The following is a 22,585-nucleotide window of genomic DNA, read 5'->3' as shown; positions in this document are numbered from 1 at the left end:
CCTTAAAGCTGTCAGGGGCTTTAGGGAGCCTGAAATGTAATTCATCAGAATTGATGCTTACGTGTGATGAGCCTGAACCCTTGAACACTTGATCAAGATTTTTCCTCTATGATCTTTATTTTCAGTGAATGATATTTTAGTATGTGGAAAGTGCACATAAGCTACTCAAATCCAAATGCTGTCTCTGCCTTTTAATTGTTTTTTTTTTTTTAAACCTAAAGACAAGGCTATAGCCCTTTATTCTGTCATTTTCTAATTTAGTTTCCTATATTCCCATTACACTTAATCTCCAACCCGGGAAGAAGACGAGGAGAGAGGAAAGGAATATAGGATTCCCTCCATCTCCCTGCAGTGTCTTGCAGGTCAGGGGTCTCGTAATGAATTGAGTACGTTAGGGACCAGCACTTTTAAACATTGAAGTGAAACCAAATAGAAAACATCAAAGTGGCTTGCATGTAGTCAGCCTGAAGTATGTTTTTAATCATATATAAACTCTGTGTCTATGTATGTGTATGTGTGTATTTATATATCTCGTGTGACTGAGTTGCAACACCATATGTTTATCTTACCGTATGTCATAGTCAAAAAACTCTGAAAATCAATATTGTACCTTATGGATTCTTCTCTTCTCAGGGCCATCTTTCCAAAGGATCCCAGGACAGGGGTAGTTAGAGGGCCACTTGTTTACAGCCTACGTGACCAAAATGCCAATGTGTCTTCAGAGCCTCGAGTTCTCAGTAGCTAAGTGTGTCAGAGTACAGGAACAAAATAGATTTCCATCACTCATACTTGTCACACAGCAAAAATAAAGAATTAAACAGAGTCTCTTCACCTTGACGTCACCTGCGTTCTTCGCACGGTGCTCTGAATACCGTCTCTGGATGCCATCTTTGTAGATTGTTGGTTTGTTTGGCATCTCCTTTTTTTTTCCCAATTTGGTCATACTGATTCTCGACTTTCCCCCTCTTTTTGGTACATTTGTGATTCTCCTTGTACCTTCCTTCTCTCCCTCCTCCTGCTGTGTATGTGAATAGCTATTCATGCACATCAAGAATATGATGGAAGTGACGTTGCTTCTTCTCAGTGTATCACATCTGAATATGTACAGCATCAGCTTGTCCCAATAACGGAGCTCTTTTTCTGACTACGTAAACTCTGTGTGTATGTGTGTGTATTTACTAGCCATGTGTGCTGAGCTAAGGCTTCCTCCCTTAGTTAAGCTGGTATCCCCTGGTTTCTCCATGTACTGTACTGGCATTATATTTCCTTTGTAATTAATAAGTAAGTTTTGAGAGGGTGCTCTTAATCTCTATCCTCATCAAACTTTCACTTGCAAATTTTAGCCTTCATTAGTGGCTCTTGCCTAACAGTGTAGGCTCAGACTGTTTCTCCTTCCTGACATCGCAATCTTGAAAAGTTTTCTCCATTTTTAAAAATCATGTATTAAAATGAATAGCTTGACTCTTGACCTCATATTCAAATGCCTAACCTCAAATTCTTCTGCCCTCCAATTCAAAATTCTGCATGTAGCGTCTAGCTTAGACTTTTGGTCAAACAAGGACTCACTAAGGTTTGCATTCCTAAAGTTAGCTTCAGGATACTTAGAATATTAAGGAAAGGTCCAGGTGTGGTGGCTCATGCCTGTAATCCCAGTGCTTTGGGAGGATGAGGCCAGTGGATCACCTGAGGTCAGGAGTTCGAGCCCAGCCTGGACAACATGGTGAAACCTCGTGTCTCCCAAAAATACCAAAAAGAGCCGGGCATGGTGACCTGTGCCTGTAGTCTCAGCTACTCGGGAAGCTGAGGCAGGAGAATCGCTTGAACCCAGGAGGCAGAGGTTGCAGTAAGCAGAGAACGCACCATTGCACTCCAGCCTGGGCTACAGGCTGAGACTCCATCTCAAAAAAAAAAAAAAAAAAAAAGAGTCTTAAGGAAATATTAAAAACTCAACATATTTCAATGAAAATTGGCAATGCAGATTGTCAGCGGCTTATTCAGAGGCTGTGACCATTTTCCAAGGCTTTTCTAAGAGCGACATCTCGATCTTAACATTTCAGTAAAGATTTTCTCCAGTTACGTGTTAATTTTTTGAAGCTCTTGTGGTTGTCTTGGTGTCGCCATAAGTCATTATATTCACACTAGTTGTATTCCTGTTCAGGATTTGGAACAGCATAGAGAAAATGAAAGTGTTTGAATGAAATAATGGACAAATGCCTGTCCTGGGAAAAAAACCCTTGAACCTGCATGATTTTATGGCCAATTATACAGGTTATAAACGCTGAAGTTTTAGGTCCGCTTGTGTTAAATGTATTAGCAATTTCTATTGCATGCGTCCTGTACTGAGCTGTAATAAGCCACCTCAGGATGTACCACCTGCTCCCATTTGTTCTGTGGTGGGGGGTATGGATCTTCTAATGCCTCCAAAGTCATTTGCTAATAAGGCTTAGCTTTTTCCTCTATCAGCAGATGTCTTAGTCTGGATCCCTCACTTTTCTTTTCTTTTTTTTTTTTTTTTGAGATGGAGTCTCACTCTGTCACCCAGGCTGGGAGTGCAGCGGCACCACCTTCGCTCGCTGGAACCTCCGCCTCCTGGGTTTAAGCGATTCTCCTGCCTCAGCCTCCCCAGTAGCTAGGATTACAGGTGCGCGACACCACACCTGGCTAATTTTTGTATTTTTAGTAGAGACAGGGTTTCGCCACATTGGTCAAGCTGGTCTTGAACTCCTGACCTCAGGTGATCCGCCCGCCCGGCCTCCCACAATGTTGGGATTACAGGCATGAGCCACTGCGCCCGGCCAGGATCCCTCACTTTAGAGAGCAGAGGCAGTATAGGAAATTTGGACTGTGAAGCATATGTGTCTAAATTTCCGCCTCTTTTTCAGAAACTTTTATTACAAAATTAAACATATTTTCTCGTTAAAAAAAAAAGATGTACCAGCTGAAAGCGGCACCCCTGCATTTCTCCTGTGTTGGGGTTTGGTCCTGTGAGGGCTGCTTCATGTGTGTCTGCTGGGCTTACCTGGACTTTTACAGAGGGCTGAACCCTCACTGGGTCCTGCATGAGCTCATAATGTGTTCAGGGACTCATGCAGCTGGGAGTCTCCAGACTAAAGCCTCATTCTTGGCCTGGAGTAGTGGTTCACGCTTGTACTCCTAACACTTTGGGAGGCCAAGTTTGGCGGATCACTTGAGGTCAGGAGTTGGAGATCAGCCTGACCAACATGGCGAAACCCCATCTCTACTAAAAATACAAAAATTAGCTGGGCATGGTGGTGTGTGCCTGTAATCCCAGCTACTTGGGAGGCTGAGGGATGAGAATTGCTTGAACTGGGGAGGTGGAGGTTGCGTTGAGCCGAGATGGTGCTACTGCACTCCAGCCTAGTTGACAGAGTGAGACTTGACCTCAGGTGATCTGCCCACCTTGGGCTCCCAGAGTGCTGGGATTACAGGCGTGAGCCACCACGCCCCGCCCCTACTCTTACTTTTATATTAATTTCCTTGCTGTAAACTAATTATTTCTGGTGGGGAAAATGGAGCTGAGCTCAGGCTGTAAAGTGCAACTTCACCTCTGCTGCAAAGAAAAAGGATGAGGCAAGGGGGAGCTGACTGAACTATGACTGAAATAGGAGCCAGACATTCTAGAAAAGATTTAGATACAATTCCGGATAGGAGGTTTAATGTCTTGATAAAACTAGAAAAATGGTTTATATATTAATGTCCTCATGAACTCATATATGCATAGAGAGATCCACATGCCTAAATGAACGCATGTCCTGGAATCAACCCAAATGCCCATCAATGATAGACTGGATCAAGAAAATGTGGTACGTATACATCATGGAATACTATGCAGCCATAAAAAGGAACGAGATCATGTCCTTTGCAGGGACATGGATGGAGTTGGAAGCCATTATCCTCAGCAAACTAACGCAGAGAAAACTAAACACTGCATGTTCTCACTTATAAATGGGAGCTTAATGATAAGAACACATGGACACATGGGGGAAGGACACGCCAGGGCCTGTCGGAGGGTTGGGGGTGGCAGGAGGGAGACCATCAGGAAGAATAGCTAATGAATGTTTGGGCTTAACACCTAAGTGATTGGATAATCTGTGTAGCAAACCACCACGGCACATTGTTAACCTATGTAATAAACATGCACATCCTGCACATGTACCCAGAACTTAAAATAAAAGTTGAAGAAAAAATAAACAAACACATGTCCATAGGTATAAAAAGAAAATGTATACAGATATCAAACCATCACATTGTACACCTCACATACATATAATTTTTGTCAACTATAACTCAATAAATATGGAAAAAGTAAAACACGAAAATAAAAAAATATGTTTATATATGAACAAAAGAAAGAAGCAGCATTGTTTCCCAGGTTGGAATCTGTCACTAAGGCTACTTGTGGTGGATGGCCACAGTCTTTGCAGCCCTTCCCACCAGAAGTGGAACAGATCTCTGTACCCCAAGACCCTGGGCTGGCCTGGGACTTCCGATGGCCATTAGAGTCAGTGGCAGTGGCCACATGTGATTTCCAAGCCTGGGCTGGGGAAGACTTCGTGTTTCCCACTCTCCCCACTGCCCCGGTCACACCAGTACCCTCTAATCTGACCCCACAGCCTCTGTTCTCATTCTTAAGAATGAGGCTTTTTGGCCGGGCATGTTGGTTTACCAGGATCACTTGAGGTCAGGAGTTCAAGACCAGCCAGGCCCAAATGGTAAAACCCCATCTCTACCAAAAATACAAAAATTAACTGGGTGTGGTGGCGGAGGCCTGTAATCCCAGCTACTCCGGAAGCTAAGGCAGGAGAATCACTTGAACCTGGGAGGAGGAGGTTGCAGTGAGCCGAGCTGAGATTGCGCCACTGCACTCAGCCTGGACGACAGGGCAAGACTCTGTCTCCAAAAAAAGAAAAAAAAAAAAAAAAAGTAAGAGTAGGAGCAGCTGGCCTCGAAGTCAGAGGCCTCCACTTCTGAGTGCATCCATGATATCATGGCTGCTACAGCATCCAGAGCCCTCCCCACTGAAAACATTCTGAACTCTTCTCTTACAGAGATTAACCAAAGTGCTGATAATTTGCACATATTTCTTCTGATATGTGGACTTCGACAAGTTAAGGATCCTCTCTATCTGGTGGATGCATTTTCAGGTGTGTTTGCTGGCTGCCTTCCTCCACTGTGTATGGAATTCCGTGTGGGCGCCCATCTCCGCATTCCCGTCTTCAGGGCACTGGGTTTTCTTTCCTCATTCTTTGCACACGAGCAGAACTGTTTCTAGATTGTTACTTTGGAAAAGAACAGAAAAATAATGTATGGGATCAGCAGCTCTTTGGAGGTATTTCCGTTTAGTTTTCCACTGTCCTGTGCCCTCAGGTTCTGAGAAATTCATAAAAATAGCAAATAATTATAAGACTAAAAGAATTTTACCTGAAAATATTTCACACATGCTGATTTGTGTGATGCATTTGGAGTTTTGTTTATTGTTTAAGGTAATCTATATAGTCTTTGGTGTATTCCAAAGCCACATTGAATTGTGGTGATATTGGAGAGTAGTCCTAGTTATCCAGTAAATTCGAAATCTGGACAATGGATAATACTGTAGAAAAAAGTTCTACTTAAAATCATAAAATGTCAAATACAGAAATTCTAAAGAAATGTAATTTAAATTGACTAATACTATGAACGAAAGCCAAATGACATGAACTAATTTATATTATTGAGAAATTTATATTGAAGTTAATTGTGCTTGCAGCTGTTACGTAAAACCATTTTAAGTGTTCGTTTCGTCTTCTTTTTTCTTCCCAAGAATGGCATCAGGAGGAGCCCAGTGTGTACCTGGTGATTGCAGGTCCTGAAGTAAGTTGATGTGCAGTAAACATTTATCTCATCTGTTTTCCTCTTTATAGTTTTCATGGGTTTTCTACAATTAGTTTACATTGCTCTTCTTTTTTTTTTTTTTTTTTTTGAGGCGGAGTCTCGCTCTGTCGCCTGGGCTGGAGTGCAGTGGCGCGATCTCGGTTTACAGCAAGCTCCACCTCCCAGGTTCACGCCATTCTCCTGCCTCAGCCTCCCGAGTAGCTGGGACTACAGCTGCCCGCCACCACGCCTGGCTAACTTTTTGTATTTTTAGTAGAGACGGGGTTTCACCGTGTTAGCCAGGATGCTCTTGATCTCCTGACCTCATGATCTGCCTGCCTCATCTTCCCAAAATGCTGGTATTACACGTGTGAGCCACCACGTCTGGCCTCCATCACTCTTCTTACCAAGTGGGTTTTCCTCTTTTGAAGTAAATGAAGTCAGTTTGCCTCTTAAAAAATGAAAACTAGACCAAGGTTACAGATCATTACAAGGACAGTGAATCTTTACGACTAATTTATTGCTACAAAGGATAACTAATAACTTGTATGGAAATACAGAAGAATCTGGCCGGGCGCACTGGCTCATGCCTGTAATCCCAGTAACTTTGGGAGGCTGAGGCCGGTGGATCACCTGAGGGCAGGAGTTCGAGATCAGCCTGGACAACATGGTGGAACCCCCGTCTCTACTAAAAATACATTTAGCCGGGCATAGTGGCGGGTGCCTGTAATCCCAGCTACTCAGGAGGCTGAGGCAGGAGAATCGCTTGAACCTGGGAGGTGGAAGCTGCAGTGAGCTAAGACCGCACCACTGTACTCCAGCCTGGGCGACAGAGCAAGACTCTGTCTCAAAAGAAAAAAGAAAAGAAATACATAGGAGTCCTATAAAAAGAAAATTAAAGTTATATAAAGTGAAAATTAGTTTAATTTGCTGCATAAGACAAATATTATATGTAATCTAAATTGTCTTTGAAATTGCCTTAAATTGCTCAACAAACTTGGTGCCATTCCTTCCACCCAGCATCAGATGGCAGGTGACACCTTTGGGAGTCTTGTTGTGTGGAAAATGAGTATCTGTAAATCCGAGAAACATGCTGGGATGGGAGACCATGGTGGCCGTGACCGAGGAACGGAGCTCCCGGGAGCCACTTGCAGATGCCACCTCCCATTCTGCGGGGACTCCGGGATATTCACTCATGCCTCACCAGATCAGGATCCAACACGTGCTGTGTTCCACGTTGGTCCTAATAGAAGTCCCAAGTGCTTAGGATTCACAGAATCTGTGGCTATGCTGGTCATCTCGTGAAAATGAACTCGTCTTTACTCCAGGTGGTTTGGAAAACAGAATACGCCTAGTGTTTCCAGCCAGACAGGGTGAACCGCTGCCAGTGACAGCTCCATGTCTTTGTGGGGTTTCTTTTTTTTTTTTCTTTTTTTTTTTTTGAGACGGAGTTTTGCTCCTGTCACCCAGGCTGACAATGGCGTGATCTCGGCTCACTGCAACCTCTGCCTCCTGGGTTCACGTGATTCTCCAGCCTCAGTCTTCCTAGTAGCTGGGATTACAGGCGCCCGCCACCACACCTGGCCAATTTTTGTATTTTTAGTAGGGATGGGGTTTCACCATGTTGGCCAGGCTGGTCTCGAACTCCTGAGCTCAGGCGATCCACCCGCTTTGGCCTCCCAAAGTGCTGGGATTCCAGGCGTGAGCCACCGCACCTGGCCTGTTTGTGGGGTTTCTGTTCCAGGGTTGCTGCTGTGGCCTGTGTGTGTGCATCCCTCCAAATTCCTATGTTGAAACCTATTCCCCAGTGTGAGAGTATTAGGAGGTGGGGCCTTTGGGGGTGATTCAGGCATGAGGGCAGATTTGTGCCCATTAGGGAGGCCCCAGAGAGCTGCCTCACCCCTTCCACCAAGTGAGGACGCGGCAAGCATCTGGATGGGAAGCAGGCCTCGCAGACACCCATCTTTCCCGCACCTCGATGTTTCTGTTGTTTGTCAGCCTCTGCTTTATGGTATTTTGCAATGGCAGCTCCCATGGACTAAGACAGCTGCCTGGTCTGCAGTGTTAAATAAAAGTCTGTGTGGCTGCGCTGGTCATCTCATGAGAAAGAACTTGCATAGACTCCAGGCAGTGTGAAAAGCAAGACACACTTAGAGTTTCCAGTCAGATGAGGTGTACCACTGGCAGTGACAACTCCGTTTCTTTGGCGGGCGGGGGGGTTCTGTTTCCGGTCCCTAAAGCAGCAGTGGCCCTGAAAATCCGAGTGAAGGGAACTCTGCACAACTGCCAGGAGCCTTGTCTGTTTTGTGATTCTTCTTTATATAGTTTTTTCTAGTTCCCTAGGGACCCATAAAAGCATAACATGGAGTTACAAGCTTTTCTCAGTATTTTCAAAGGCTTTTGGAAATATCTACCTGGAAAGGGCCACATAAGGAATTAAAAATGTCAAGGGCTAGGCCAGGTATGGTGGCTCAGGCCTGTAATCCCAGCACTTTGGAATGCCAAGAGAGGCTGATCACCTGAGGTCAGGAGTTTGACATCAGCCTGGCCAACATGATGAAGCCCCATCTCTACTAAAAGTACAAAAATTAAAAATACAAAAATTAGCCAGGCGTGGTGGCCTGCCCCTGTAATCCCAGCTCCTCAGGAGGCTGAGGCATGAGAATCACTTGAACCTGGGAAGCAGAGGTTGCAGTGAGCCGAGATTGTGCCACTGCACTCCAGCCTGGGTGACAGAGCAAGATTCCATTTCAAGACAAACAAATAATAACACCAAGAGCTAGAATCTGTATGGCCACATTGAATACCATATGGAAGATAAATTACGCTTAAATGTGGCAGTTCGTTAACATACACCCACATATACACATACACACATATGTGCGTGCACGTGCATACACACACACATATACACACACGTTAAGTGCTAGTATTGTAGTAGTAACAAGATAATTCCCAGTGCGCTCATTCATGTTAAGTCCCATAGAGGTAAGGTTATCATTATTACTTTTTTTTTTTTTTTAGATCCCACTGGCTTCCCCCGGCGGGGTTCCAGGGGCACAATTTCAGCTCATTGCACCCTCTGCCTCCTAGGTTTACACCATTCTCCTGCCTCGGCCTCCCGAGTAGCTGGGACTACAGGCGCCCGCCACCTTGCCCAGCTAGTTTTTTTTTTGTATTTTTAGTAGAGACGGGGTGCCAGGATGGTCTCGATCTCCTGACCTCATGATCCGCCCGTCTCAGCCTCCCAAAGTGCTGGGATTACAGGCGTGAGCCACCACGCCCGGCCTCATTGTTACTTTTAAAAATTCTCGTTTCATTTTTCTGTTTGAAGAACACTGAAACAAAAACTTCTAGTTTGATGCTAAAATTCTGGCTAATCAAGAGAGAAGGCCTCAGACGTGGAGCCATGGGGAGGCAACAACAGTATCTAGCAGGCATTGAATAACGTGGTTTTCTTTTTCATTGTTTTCATTCTGATGATCACATCCCATTTATAATGCTTGATACCGGCTTTCCAATTACGAAAATTTCCTTTCAAAATAAATTGACTTCACAGAAAGTATTAAATAAGCAGCAGTGCATGTAGATACGACAAACTATGAAAGTGCATGCGACTAGCCAAAGTTTGGGAGAGTTCTGTACGGCATTAGCGTGTGGGCTGGAAATACTCACAAAGAACCCCTGCTGCAGAAGAACATCCAAACACTGAACTGACCATCATCTGGTTGCAACGTCTGGCTTTTTCTGGATCACATTTCCTTTCCAGGAAGCTGGCATGGGGAGGCAAACGCAGGGGTACACAGCACTGGGTATGTGACAGAGCCCTCTTCCAGAGAAGTAAAGGTTCATTGTGCACGTGTACCCTAGAACATAAAGTATGATAAAAAATAATAATATTTATATATCTATAAAAAAAAAGACTCAGGGCACATGTGAGCTGATTGCAGAGGCGGGAGAAGAGAGAGCTGCTGGAACAAAGGACACTGCCTGGGCTGGTCTTTCCTCTTTAACTTGGCTGCCTGCTGATGAGGGAGCAGGTACTCTGTTTCTTAATGACTTCTTAAGTAATAGTCTTTTAGGAGAGACGCCATCGTTGCTGCTGTTGTTTTCATATGAAGCAATCAGAAATGTTTTTCACTTCCCGGAGGAAATATGTCTCTTCTACCACCTTTTTTTTTTTTTTTTTTTTTTCATGAGACGGAGTCTCGCTCTGCCACCCAGACTGGAGTACAGTGGTGCGATCTCAGCTCACTGCAACCTCCACCTCCTGGGTTCAAGTGGTTCTCCTGCCTGAGCCTCCCGAGTAGTTGGGATTACAAGTGCCCACCACCACACTCAGCACATTTTATATTTTTAGTTGAGATGGGGTTTCACCATGTTGGCCAGGCTGGTCTCGAACTCCTGACCTTGTGATCCGCCCACCTCGGCCTCCCAAAGTGCTGGGATTACAGGTGTGAGCCACCGCGCTTGGCCCCTTTCCACCACTTCTTTATGGAACGCAGCACCTCCCCTCTAACTTTGGTTTGCCTGCTTTTGAAAGCACAGTGAGTGTAAAAAGTATTTGTCTTCCCTCCTAAAGTGGCTGTTAGGAATCTTGTCCCTGCAGGGCTGGGAGCTGACTCTGCAGGACAAGCCACAAGTCCAGAGGCCTCCTCTTTTTATTTGAAGGGGTGAATGTGCGTGTGTGTTTTTATTAAAAATAACGCCAGTGAAATGCCTTTATTTTTAAGGGCTGGGAACTAACTAAACACTGTGTGCACGTGAGCATACATGCACGCACACACACACACATGCACACACACACCCTGTTGGCCTTGTATGTCCTACAAAATGCATCTCTGTATTTTCTTTCCTTTCCTAATTCTGGAAGGAGGTCATTGCAGAATGGTTTTGAGCAAGGATTGCCATGGCTTTGCCTGTTGAGGAGTTGACAGGGACTTGACATTCCAGGATTAGGGGACAGTCGGGGGCATGGGGCTGGCTGAAGGTGCTGCCGGCTCCTGTTGGTGATGGAAAGCCCTGTCTGGGGAAGCTTTAGCTCCGCCATGGTTTCCAGAGGCCCCCTCTCCATTTCCAAGCTAGTCTAACACATCTGTAACATATCTGATGACAAGATACGTGGTAGGCAAGTCCAGGTCCCAGATGAGTCCCCCAGAGCCCACACCCCAACTAGATCGCCATCCCTGAAACCTCCATGTCCCCGTCTGGAGCTGCACGTCCAGCCTAGCATGTTCGTTGGCTTGGGTGGAGCAGCGAACACAAAGTAGTGAGAGGAAAGGGTAGCTGGGAGAGGCAGTGCTGCAGCAGTGTCCGAGACCTGGGTGGGAAGGACGGTGGTCTGAGAGTTTTTTTAATTCATTGCCATAAATTATTAAGAATTCTAAAGCACCTCTTTCATGAGGCACTTTGCTATCTATAATTAAAGCAGTCCTAGGAAAGGGAAAAGTGCACCCTTTGGTTATGGATTTGTTGCTTAAGCAAACAGGTCATAAGCGCCAGGTTTGTGCCTGTTTACACGTAGCCCCGAGCTGTCCTGGGATTTACTGAAACTGAGGCTTCCACATCCAATCGTGGTTTACAGTGAGGCCGCCGGTCTTGCCAGCCTCGGTGGGCCTTTAGCAGAAGCAAAGGCTCTGGGCACGACCCTACTTTAAGATCTCTGCCTTGTTGAAGGTCTTTCAAATCTAAGGGAAAAGCAACAGCCACCACCACAAAAACCTTGACGTCATCTCAGTGGATGAAATAATTTGAGTTTCTACATTTCTAAGGCCGCACTGAATCTAACAAATTACAAGCCCCATCCAATAACTTGTTTACTTCTTGGTTCCCTCTGTCCCACTGAAGCCTCCCAGACTGGGCACATGTTTCAGTGCCTCACATGCTGCAGATAGGCTGGTGTCTTCACGTGTTGTTTGTTTTTAACTGTAAGCAGGGTGCCACTCCTCTCTGGGAGAGACAGCTTTTAGGAAGTAGGGGAGCCCTGTGTCCTAAAAGCCCTGTTTCTCAGTGTCCATGGTGTCAGTGCATTACCAAGGCCAGTTTCCAGTTCCTCAGCCGACATCACTGAACACAGAGTGGGGAAGCGATGTGGGTATACGCAGGCAGTGCCCGTGCGCAGGCGGAGCCGATTCCCACGCACGCGTTTTACACAGTAACCCGCCACACGCGCACACACCCACACACGTGCATGTCAGAAACAAGCTCTATTAAACAATATGCTTTCTTTTACTTCATGCAGTTCATGCATTCTGATTTTTAAAAAACTGTTCCGGGCTGCTCTTCGTGATGATATGCTATTCTATTCTATGCCATTTTGAGAAATGCTTGTTTTTATTTTACCCCAAAATTGATTTTATAATTTGCTACCTGGGGCGGAGTTTGAAAAGCTGTGACTTGGGCGACCCCGCATGGAGGGTCTGTGTGTGAGTCGGTGGGTGTGCTGGACCTGCCGAAGGTATTCTCTGGTTAGGGCCAGTGCACTTGCTGCTTCCTTGGGGTGCAATTCTCTCTCTGCAGACCTCAGTCTGGCTCAGATGCCACCCTCTCAGATATGCTTCTCCTGAGTACTGAACTGAAACTCCCCATCTTCCATCGTGATTAGAACATTTCCAAGCATTGGTTAATTTTTAGAGTCAAGCATTCAATTTAACATGATTTCTGAGTACAGAACTAGGAGGGGACTAAGATGATTTCATGCTTCGAGTTGACTGTTGCCTGCAGTGTGACTAGTGTACATTCTGAAGACTGGGAGGTGGATCTGAGAAGTGGGTGAGAGGTCAAGTCTTGGGACACATTAAAATTCTTACTGGAAAAACTATGGCATACATTAGATTTAACACCCTAAATCTCACCACTATTTGTGACATCCAACGGGAGCGCACTCTGCTTTGGCCCATTTCTTTCTCTGTTAACTGCAAAGCTCAATGAACACACCGTTTAGGTATCAGCTAGACACTTTGGAGGGCTGGAGCTTTTCCAGATCACGTTCTGTGCCACTTAGTACAAAATTGCATTGACTTACTGTGTCTTCAAAGAGACAGTCTTTTTTTTTTTTTTTTTTTTAAGATTGTTGCTCTGTTGCCCAGGCTGGAGTGAAGTGGCACGATCTTGGCTCACTGCAACTTCCACTCCCTGGGTTCAAGCGATTCTCCTTCTGAGCATCTGGAATTATAGACACGTGCCACCATACCTGGCTAATTTTTTTTTTTTTTTTTTTTTTAGACGGGGTCTTCCTCTATCGCCCAGGCTGGAGTGCAGTGGTGCAATCTCGGCTCACTGCAAACTCCACCTCCCGAGTGCGTGCCATTCTCCTGCCTCAGCCTCCTGAGTAGCTGGGATTACAGGCATGTGCCAGCACACCCAGCGAATTTGGAGATTTTAGTAGAGATGGGTTTTCACCATGTTGGCCAGGCTGGTCTCAAACACCTGACCTCAAGCAATCCGCCCGCCTCAGCCTCCCAAAAGGATTACATACATGAGCCACTGTGCCGGGCTACTCCACCATTTTATAAAGCGCTGGTAGGGTAGAAAATGCAAATTAAAAAGCAGATAGATGATATTCAAAGAAAGCCTGGGTGACAGAATGACTCTCACAAAAAAAAAAAAAAGTAGTAGAGATATTCTTAGATTGCCTAAAATGTCGCTGAGGCTGCATTTTTAAAATATATTTGTTTGTTTATGTATTTATTTGTAGAGATGGAATCTCACTATGTTTCTCAGGCTGATCTGGAAGTCCTGGTCTCAAGCAATCCTTCCACCTTAGCTCCCAAGTCACTGGGACTGCAGGCTCATGCCATCATGCCTCGCACTGTTTTAGTTTTCAGATGCCACACACATGTTTATTTTTGTGTTAATTCTTAACAAGAACTTTTTAAAAAGATGGGTCGTAGTCTCGTATGAAATCCATGCAATCATTCAGTGCTAACCGCTGGCAAGTTAGTTAACACTCCTAGACCACAGCCACATGGCTGTGTAGTAGAGTAGTCACACACACGTCATGGACTCTGGATCCAGCTACCTGGGTGCACAGTCCGTCCCTCAGTTTCCCCATCTGTAAAATGGGAATGACTGAGCTAATACTACCTGCCTCACAGTTTGCAGCGGGGAGTCGACGAGTGAAGACTTAGACGGTGCCTGGAATAGCGCCTCGTTCCTAGGCAGCGTCCTGTGAGTGTTAAATAAAATATCTTTTCATGCTGATGTTTCTTTTCTCCTTTGACATGCTGAGATTCTGTTTTAGCTGCAGGATGGTTTGAGCGTGGCTTTGGTTTTCTATTAAAGCTTCTTTGATCTCTTAGCTCAACCATTTCAACGAAGCATATGGTGTTTGCTTGCAGGGGATCTTGTGTGGGTGCATTTTCTGGTGCTCTTTGATAAGGAGCAGGGTATGAACATTTGGTTTGAGCATGACAGCTTAATGACTTTCCACGATAACTTCTTATATCAAAGATTATTTCCCTTAAGCCTAGGAGTTGAAACAATGTATTTTGCTCTAGAAAATAAATAAGCTTGGAAGGAGGAAATGAGAATTATCATTGTGGCTTGCGATGCTTTTGCCTTTTAAAATTTCATGACACGTGCTTTCATTAAATAAAAATATCCCCCCTTCTTTTTTTCTTTATCTCACACTTTGTTCCACGTGGCTTCACTAAGCAATTTGAAAGTGAACTGATGTGGAAGGCAAATCCAGAAAAATGTAATGCAGTTTTTAGTTTCAACTTGAAAGTTGCTGTTATACCTTCAGTTAAGTTTTAGATGAAGTGTTTTTGTGGTTTTATACAATTTGATTTTTTTCCTTGATAAATTATTTTTCGCTAAATAGTTATTCATGAGAGCAGAGGCATGCTAATGACATTAAAAATAAGAGAAATTTCTAACTAAAAATACTCATAAAATGTGATTTTGAAAATTAATATGTAGAGCCCAAAAAAGGCTTTCATTGGACTGTGTGCTTTTTTATGATAAGATATTGTGGATAAAGAGTAATTCAGTGGTTTAGGATAATTCGAGCAAAAGGCATCAGCAATGGGAAATGGAAAAGTAGGGTCAGCCGGAGATCATTCTTTCTGCAGATATTATGAGCACAGAACTGTACGCAGGGCCCTGTACATGTCCTTGGGAGGGACATGGAGATAGGAGGAGAATGTGGGCAGGTATCAAAAGAGGTTGGTCCCTGTGGTAGGTGTTATGATAGCGTGAGGTGGAGATGTTACTTCTGGACAGGGTGATGGGAAAGTGTCTCAGAGAGGGGGCATTGCCTTCATCTCAGAGGATGAATAGGTTTTGGGGACAGAGGATGACATTCGTGGTAGAGAGAATACAGGGACACGGACACTGATATGGTCTGGCTGTGTCCCCACCCAAATCTCATCTTGAATTGCAATCCCATAATCTCCACGTGTCCCGGGAGGTCATTGAATCGTGGGGGTGGTTACCCTCATGCTGTTCTTGTGATAGTAAGTTCTCAAGATCTGATGGTTTTATAAGGGCTTTTTCCCCTTTGCTCTGCACTTCTCCTTGTTGCTGCCATGTGAAGAAAGAGGTGTTCGCTTCCCCTTCCATCGTGACTGTAAGTTTCCTGAGGCCTCCGCAGCCCATTGGAACTGTGAGTCAATTAAACCCTCTTTCCTTTGTAAATTATGCAGTCTTGGATATGTCTCCATTAACAGTGTGAGAACAGACTAATACAGACATGGATGGGGTGTAGTGGGTAAATTAATAAGTAGGTAGGCTTTCCATAATCTGCAAAAGCTTATGAACGATATCTGATGAAATACTTTGAACAGAAACCAGAGGGGCAGCAGAGCACAGTTTTACAAATTCAGCCCCAGGAGTCAGCCTGAATGTGAGTACTGGCCCAGCAACTTTCTAGCTGTGTGATCCTGGTTAAGTTATAGAACTGTCTGAGCTTCAGTGTCTTCATGTGTAAAAGACAAGTAATGATAACCAGGTTGTTGGAAGAAATAAGATAATGCATGTAAAGGACTCAGCATATGTTCTGCACAGAGTAGGTGGCTGAGAAGTATAGACTATTAATAGCAACAACAGCAATAAACAAAAAAATTGTGTATGGCTATGAATTTTTCTCTTGAAATAGATTTCTAGGAATTCTTTTAATTCTTATGCATCCAAATTTGCTGAAGGCTGACAGCAAATTTTCAGTGACTTGGTGACCTCAGGGATGTCAACAAGCTTAACATTACCAATCCTTTGGGTTAAATCTCAGGCTTTCTGGTCAACTGAAGGAGCTGGGGTTTAATAAACACGTGAAACATCTCCTGGCCAGAAGAAAGGAAACAAAGTTTCTAGAAAGCAGCATTATTTCAGTTAATATTATAAACTGTTGGGATATCATCATATTCTTTAAACCAACTTGGTTTGTAATTTATAATGCCTACTGGTAAAGTGTAAATGAGAATAGAAATTGAATATGCCTTCACTCCTGGCTCATCAGGAGTAGCAGCTGGGAAGAAACTGCAGGCATGGCATTAGCAAAATATGTTTAGACCCTCTGCCTGTATGGGAGGCCGAGATGGGCGGATCACGAGGTCAGGAGATCGAGACCATCCTGGCTAACACAGTGAAACCCCGTCTCTACTAAAAATACAAAAAACTAGCCGGGCGAGGTGGCGGGCGCCTGTAGTCCCAGCTACTCCGGAGGCTGAGACAGGAAAATGGCGTAAACCCGGGAGGCGGAGCTTGCAGTGAGCTGAGATCCGGCCACTGCACTCCAGCCCGGGCGACAGAGCGAGACTCCGTCTCAAAAAAAAAAAAAAAAAAAAAGAATTTTATGTTACACTTGCGTACATTTAGGAATTTTTTTTCAGTGTTTTAAAGTTCTGTTAATTGTCAATAACACCAGGAGAGGCATGGGTGTTGGTTGTTTTGTTGAAGACTTTGCTGTTGGATGAGCCAGATGCGGTAACTATATTCTGCAGCTTTGTCCGGAGTGGGCTGGAAAAGGTGAAACAGCACCCTAGGAGGGTCCTCTCAGTACCTCAGTAAGCAAACTTACCTGAGGCCAGGTCATTGCACAAGATGAGGTCATTGCACAAGACGAAGCTGCACAAGACGAGGCCGTGTCATGGCGAGGTTTCTGGTGGTGAGGAGTGTGGCTGCTGCCCTTGGGAACACAGGGGTTCCTTTCAGGCAATCAGGGAGCTTCTCTGCACTTCCCAGTTCTGGAGTGTTCAGAAGTGTGGCAGTGCCACTTAATCTCAGATGTATAGTTAATCAAAAAAGTACACACTTGAGGCTGGGTGCAGTGGCTCACACCTGTAATCGCAGCACTTTGGGAGGCCAAGGTGGGCGGATCACTTAAGGTCAAGAGTTTGAGACCAGCCTGGCCAATATGGTGAAACTCTGTCTCTACTAAAAAAAAAAAAAAAAGTACACATTTGAGATTAAGCTTGGCCGGGTACAGTGGCTCATGCTTGTAATCCCAGCAGTTTGGGAAGCCAAGGCAGGAGGATCGCTTGAGCCCAGGAGTTCGAGACCAGCCTGGGCCACGTAGTGAGACCCTGTATTAGTTCTCACACTGCTATAAAGAATTACCTGAGACTGGGTAATTTATGAAGAAAACAAGTTTAATTGGCTCAAGTTCCTCAGGCTGTACAAGAAGCACAGCCGGGGAATGCCTCCGGAAACTTTCAATCACAGCGGAAGGCGAAGGGGAAGTAGGCGCGCATCTTACGTGTGTGGGTCAGGAGGAAGAGCTCAAGGCTGGAGGTGCCACACACTTTTAAACAGCCAGATCTCCCGAGAACCCCATCACGAGACAACACTAGGGGATGATGCTAAATTGTTAGAAACCACCCCCATGATCCAGTCACTTCCTACCAGGCCCCACCTCCAACACTGGGGATTATAATTTAACAGGAGATTTGGGTGGGAACACAGATTCTAACCATCAGACCCCATTTCTAATATGTATATATATATTATATCTGTACACATATATGTGTATATATGCATATGTACACATATACATATAATATACATGTGCGTATACATACAATACATATATTACATATTATGTACTATATACATATATATGTGACATTAAGCTTATAGATTATTTTGTATTGGTGGTGCTGTCTGTAGCTCTCATTGTTATTTTCTTCTAGTATTTTTCTAATAAGACATTGACATTTGACTTTTTTCTTCTGCAACACATACAGCAGTTACTATGTCCCAGGCACAGTTCTAACAGCAACCAGAGAGGCAACAGAGCATAGTTTTACAAATTCAGCCCCTGGAGTGGGCCTGAATGTGAATACAGGCTCTGCACTTCACGTCTTCTAAGTTATTTACTCCTCCGAGCAATCCCAAGGTTCTAGAGTTCTCACTGGACAGATGAGCAAACTAATATGCAGAGAGGTCCGTTAATGTGCATGAGGCTAGTTTGGTGCCTGGGGGGCCTTGACCCTGGCCCTCTGTATCCGGAGTCCCCTCAGTCTGGTGCTGCCTCTTTCTGATCTCCACATATCCACTATCTACTATGAGTTTGCTTAAAAACTTGTGGCCTGTCTTTGAGGAGCAATAAGTTTGAACACGTTGCCATTAATTTTTGTGTGAATTCAACAATTGTGTTATTAGCCTTCAGGGATGCAACAGGATGGAACACAGTCCCTGCCCCCAAAACACCTGTTCCTTTCCAGATGCAAAGTAGGAGTCAAGTTGGGACTGGAGGATGTTAGGTTGTGACTAATGCAAAGGCTGCCCCTGGCCTTTAAAAAGTTGAGGTGGAATTCACATGCCACGAAATTCGCCATTTTAGAGTGCACAAGCCAGTGGGCTTTAGTCTATTCACAAAGTTGTGCAACCATCACATCTATCTCATTCCTGAATATTTTTCTCACCCCAAAAGGATATCCTCTATCCACTAAGCAGTCACTCCCCATTTCCCCCTCACCCCAATAACCCCTAATTAGATCCTAAGCAAGCCCTGGGTAACCGCTAATCTACTTTCTGTCTCTATGATTTGTCCGCTCTGGCCATGCCATAGACATGGAATCATACACTCTGTGGTCTTTTCTGTCCGGTGTAACTCATGTGGCATCGTGTTTCCCAAGCTCACCCTTGTTGTGGCTTAAGTCAGCACTTCCTTGTCACGGCTGAGTGGCACTCCTTTGTATGGACAGGCATGTCACGATTACTCATTCATCAGCTGATGATCAGGTCCTGGCCTTTCCAACTGTTTCTGAGAAGTCATCCTGTTAAAAAATATTTTGATATGGTCAGACCTTTAGTCATAGACTTCCTAAGGATTCCAACCTATTCTGCCTGAATGATTTTATGACAAAATCCTCCTGCACCATTTAAGCAACACTTTCACTGCAAAATTCAGTTGTCCAATTGTCCCATTTCTGGAAACTACTCTGTCTCAAGACCTTAAGTTGACTTAAGGGTTCTCACTCACCACAGTCGGGTGTAACCATACAGGCTCCTAACCAGAGCCTATATGTATTCTTTGGAACATTCTCTCTCTTCTTTCTCTTTTTTGAGACAGAGTTTTGCTCTGTCACCCAGGTTAGAGTGCAATGCCGCAATCTCAGCTCACTGCAACCTCCGCCCCTGGTTCAAGTGATTCTTCAACTTCCCGAGTAGCGGGGATTACAGGCACTTGTTACCACGCCCGGCCAATTTTTGTATTTTTAGTAGAGACAAGCTTTCACCATGTTGGCCAGCAGGTGGGTCTCGGACTCCTGATCACGTGATCCCCCCTTCCTCGGCCTCCCAAAGTGCTGGGATTGCAGGCTTGAGCCACCATGCCCGGTCTCTCTCTTTCTGTTTTTTTTTTTTTTTTTTAACTATTATTTTTATCATTTAATAGCTGGGCTCATAGTACCATTTCCTACTACTTTTTTCCCTCTCTGAATTGTTGAGTCTGACTCTGCTGCCATTCGATGTAATTCGCTGGAGACTTAGCCTCATTTCAGGCTTTTGCTAACATGAATCTTTCTTTCTTTCTTTCTTTCTTTTTTTCTTTTTTTAACTGTTTTAAGATCATTTCTTAGAACACAGTCATTCAGAAGCCATTGAGACATCAGGGGCAGGAAGGAAGGTGGGGGGAGCAGGCCCTGTGAAGGACCAAGGACAAAGTAATAGCCGCGGTTATGAAATTGCATTTTATTCTGATAAAGACTAATGTATGCCTGATAACCTAGCAATAATCCGTAAGTTTGGTAGTTCACAACATTTTTAGAAAGCACATACGATTAACATTCAAATAAGGCACTATAAAAAGTTTTATAAAGAATGAAGTGTTTACTATAATTCTTTTAAGAAACTTTGGTTCATCTTGAAAGCTCGGTGAATTTTTAAAATATCAGAAGAAAAGGAAAATAAAATTTTTCCCCCAAAATACATAAGAACTAACTTACTGGCACTTGTATTTTAAGTACCTGGAAAAAAATGGAACAGATTTTTAAAGGCAATTAATAACAGCTTGTACGAGGGCTTGTTTCATTTGATTTGGCACCAAGTCAAGAGTAAATATGCCATGGAAGACGCCGTCGGGTATTTCCTCCACCTCTCATACTGCCCCACTTCTACCAGACCACACAGCACGTCAGCAACCGTCCTTGCTGCCCCACTCAGGAATCACTTTAGATTCCAATTTTGTTTGTTTGTTTGTTTGTTGTTTTTTTGAGATGGAGTCTCGCTCTGCCCCCCAGGCTGGAGTGCAGTGGTGGCAATCTTGGCTCCCTGCAACTTCTGCCTCCCGGGTTCACACCATTTTCCTGCCTTAGCCTCCTGAGTAGCTGGGGCTACAGGCGCCCACCACCACACCTGGCTAATTTTTGGTATTTTAGTAGAGACGGGGTTTCACCATGTTGGCCAGGGTAGTTTCAATCTCCTGATCCTCATGATCCACCCGCCTCGGCCTCCCAAAGTGCTGGGATTATAGGCGTGAGTCACTGCGCCCAGCCTACGTTCCAGTTTTTAAATGGCTTCTCAGATGACACCAACAAAGTTTCTTTCCCCTTAAAATAAGGTGGCAGTGAATGCTCACAGGTATCGATTTCTTTGATCAGGAACAAAGAACTCCTTCAGGAAACTCACTTACTTTCCTGGTCCTTGTTAACCTATTGTGTACATTCTTTTTACTAGCACACCTGTTTACTAGTTATGATTGATTGCTATTTATGCCAAGGGAGCATTTCCCAGGCATCTCTCATCTATTTACTCACGACAAAGCGTGCTTACTTTATTTACATAGCGCCACAGGTTTTCTTTTTTCTTTTCTCTTTTTTTTTTTTTGGCAGGGGGTGGTACTGTAACTTGTTATTTATCAGGGCAGATCATACATTTGGATCAAAAAGAGAAACCGGCAAGTAGATCCTAAAACACGTTTCTTAACCTGAGTTGCATCTGAAAACATACAGATTTTAATTACATTTTGTTGAAAATTCATTCAACTTTGGTGCTTTTCCAAGGACTTATAATGTCAATTTCTGACATAAATCATAACCCTTGGTACATATGTATTTTCAAAGGAAACAAGTCATCTTAAAGTAATATTTTTCTATATGCTAATGGATATATTTTTGTAGCAAATTGAAAATTCTGAGTAAACTGAAAGTATGCTTAACAACAAAATAAATACAGCATGTATGGTTAGCATATACATTTCTTAGTAGCAGAGAATTTGTGTCTTACAACAAATCTGTAAACCCAGTTGCTTTCTTTCTGGAATTTTATATAGTGTCTCACCATGTTCCACAGTGCTGGAAATGTCTTTTTTGCCATCAATCTCTGCAAACATTTCTGATCATCTATTTTCCCCCAATGGCATGTAACTTTGTTTTAACTTTTCCAGGAAAATACGGAAACTTTATCAACCACTTATTAACTGAACAAAAAGTTAGATCACTACCAAACGCTCTTTTAATTTTGCTCTAACAGATGTTTTAAAAGTTCAGACATCACTGATGTCTTTGAAGCTGGCTGCATAAAACACACTAGGTGATTTCAAAGGATGAATCTTAGTATCTGACTCATTTGGCACATCCTTAGCATCTAGAATAAAATCAGCAGAAATGAAAGTAATATAATTTTCAAAGAATTCATACATACTGGAAGTCTTAGGAAAAACAGCTTCTAAATGCAAGGACTATGAGATGTGCCCATCTTACTACTAATAGTGCCACACATTTTTCCTCACGGAGTAACTGAAGCTTTCTGGCTTGTTTGAGGAACTTTAGTTTGTAGAAAGCATAACCACAGGGCCAAATCTTGTTGGTTTCTATTCCGGAGAATGTTTCCAACACCTCTTTTTTTTCTGGTAGTATTCCAGGACTGGCTTTGTTTGGCTTCCTAAGCCTGTAGTCTCTCGGTAACCGTCTCTGGTTTGTCATCCTCACGCTGAATGAGAGGCTCCCTGTCAGAGCATCAGTGCCCACAGTTTTGGGAGGGTTGAATTCAATGTTGTAGACTCGGCCGCTGGCGGGATGAATCCAGCGAGCAGTAAGGCGTTGTTTAATGACCTAAAAGGACACACTCAGGTTAATCACTGTGTCGATCTGATCTGCTCTATCTAGGGCTTCTGCCTGTGAAAGTGTCCTTGGAAAACCATCCAACAGCTAGACTAGGTGAGATTTTGCAGCTCCTGAAGGGTCAGCTGAGATGAGATAATCTGGAATGAGTTTATCTTGGTCAATGAAAGCCTTGGCTAACATGCCAATTTCTTTCTTTCTTTCTCTCTCTC

The 22,585-nt window shown here is 44.0% G+C and overlaps 1 protein-coding gene and 1 pseudogene across 1 annotated transcript in view; one reads left to right on the top strand and one right to left on the bottom strand.

The window, feature by feature from the left end:
* The window catches only part of GLT1D1 (glycosyltransferase 1 domain containing 1), a 106,693-nt gene that overhangs the window by 44,304 nt on the left and 39,804 nt on the right, over window positions 1–22,585 (top strand). Inside the window, exons 7-8 of the mRNA XM_011961258.1 lie at window positions 5,070–5,165; window positions 5,822–5,871. Of these exons, the coding sequence (XP_011816648.1) occupies window positions 5,070–5,165; window positions 5,822–5,871 (146 nt within the window). The remainder of the gene's footprint in view (window positions 1–5,069; window positions 5,166–5,821; window positions 5,872–22,585) is intronic.
* LOC105525560 overlaps window positions 22,039–22,585 on the bottom strand; it is a 1,340-nt pseudogene continuing 793 nt past the window's right edge.

The sequence above is a fragment of the Colobus angolensis genome, unplaced genomic scaffold, assembly GCF_000951035.1.
Source record: "Colobus angolensis palliatus isolate OR3802 unplaced genomic scaffold, Cang.pa_1.0 Scaffold115, whole genome shotgun sequence".
NCBI classification, from domain to species: domain Eukaryota; kingdom Metazoa; phylum Chordata; class Mammalia; order Primates; family Cercopithecidae; genus Colobus; species Colobus angolensis.
Note: the sequence above shows the minus strand (reverse complement) of the source record. Positions and strands in the feature narration are given on the sequence as shown.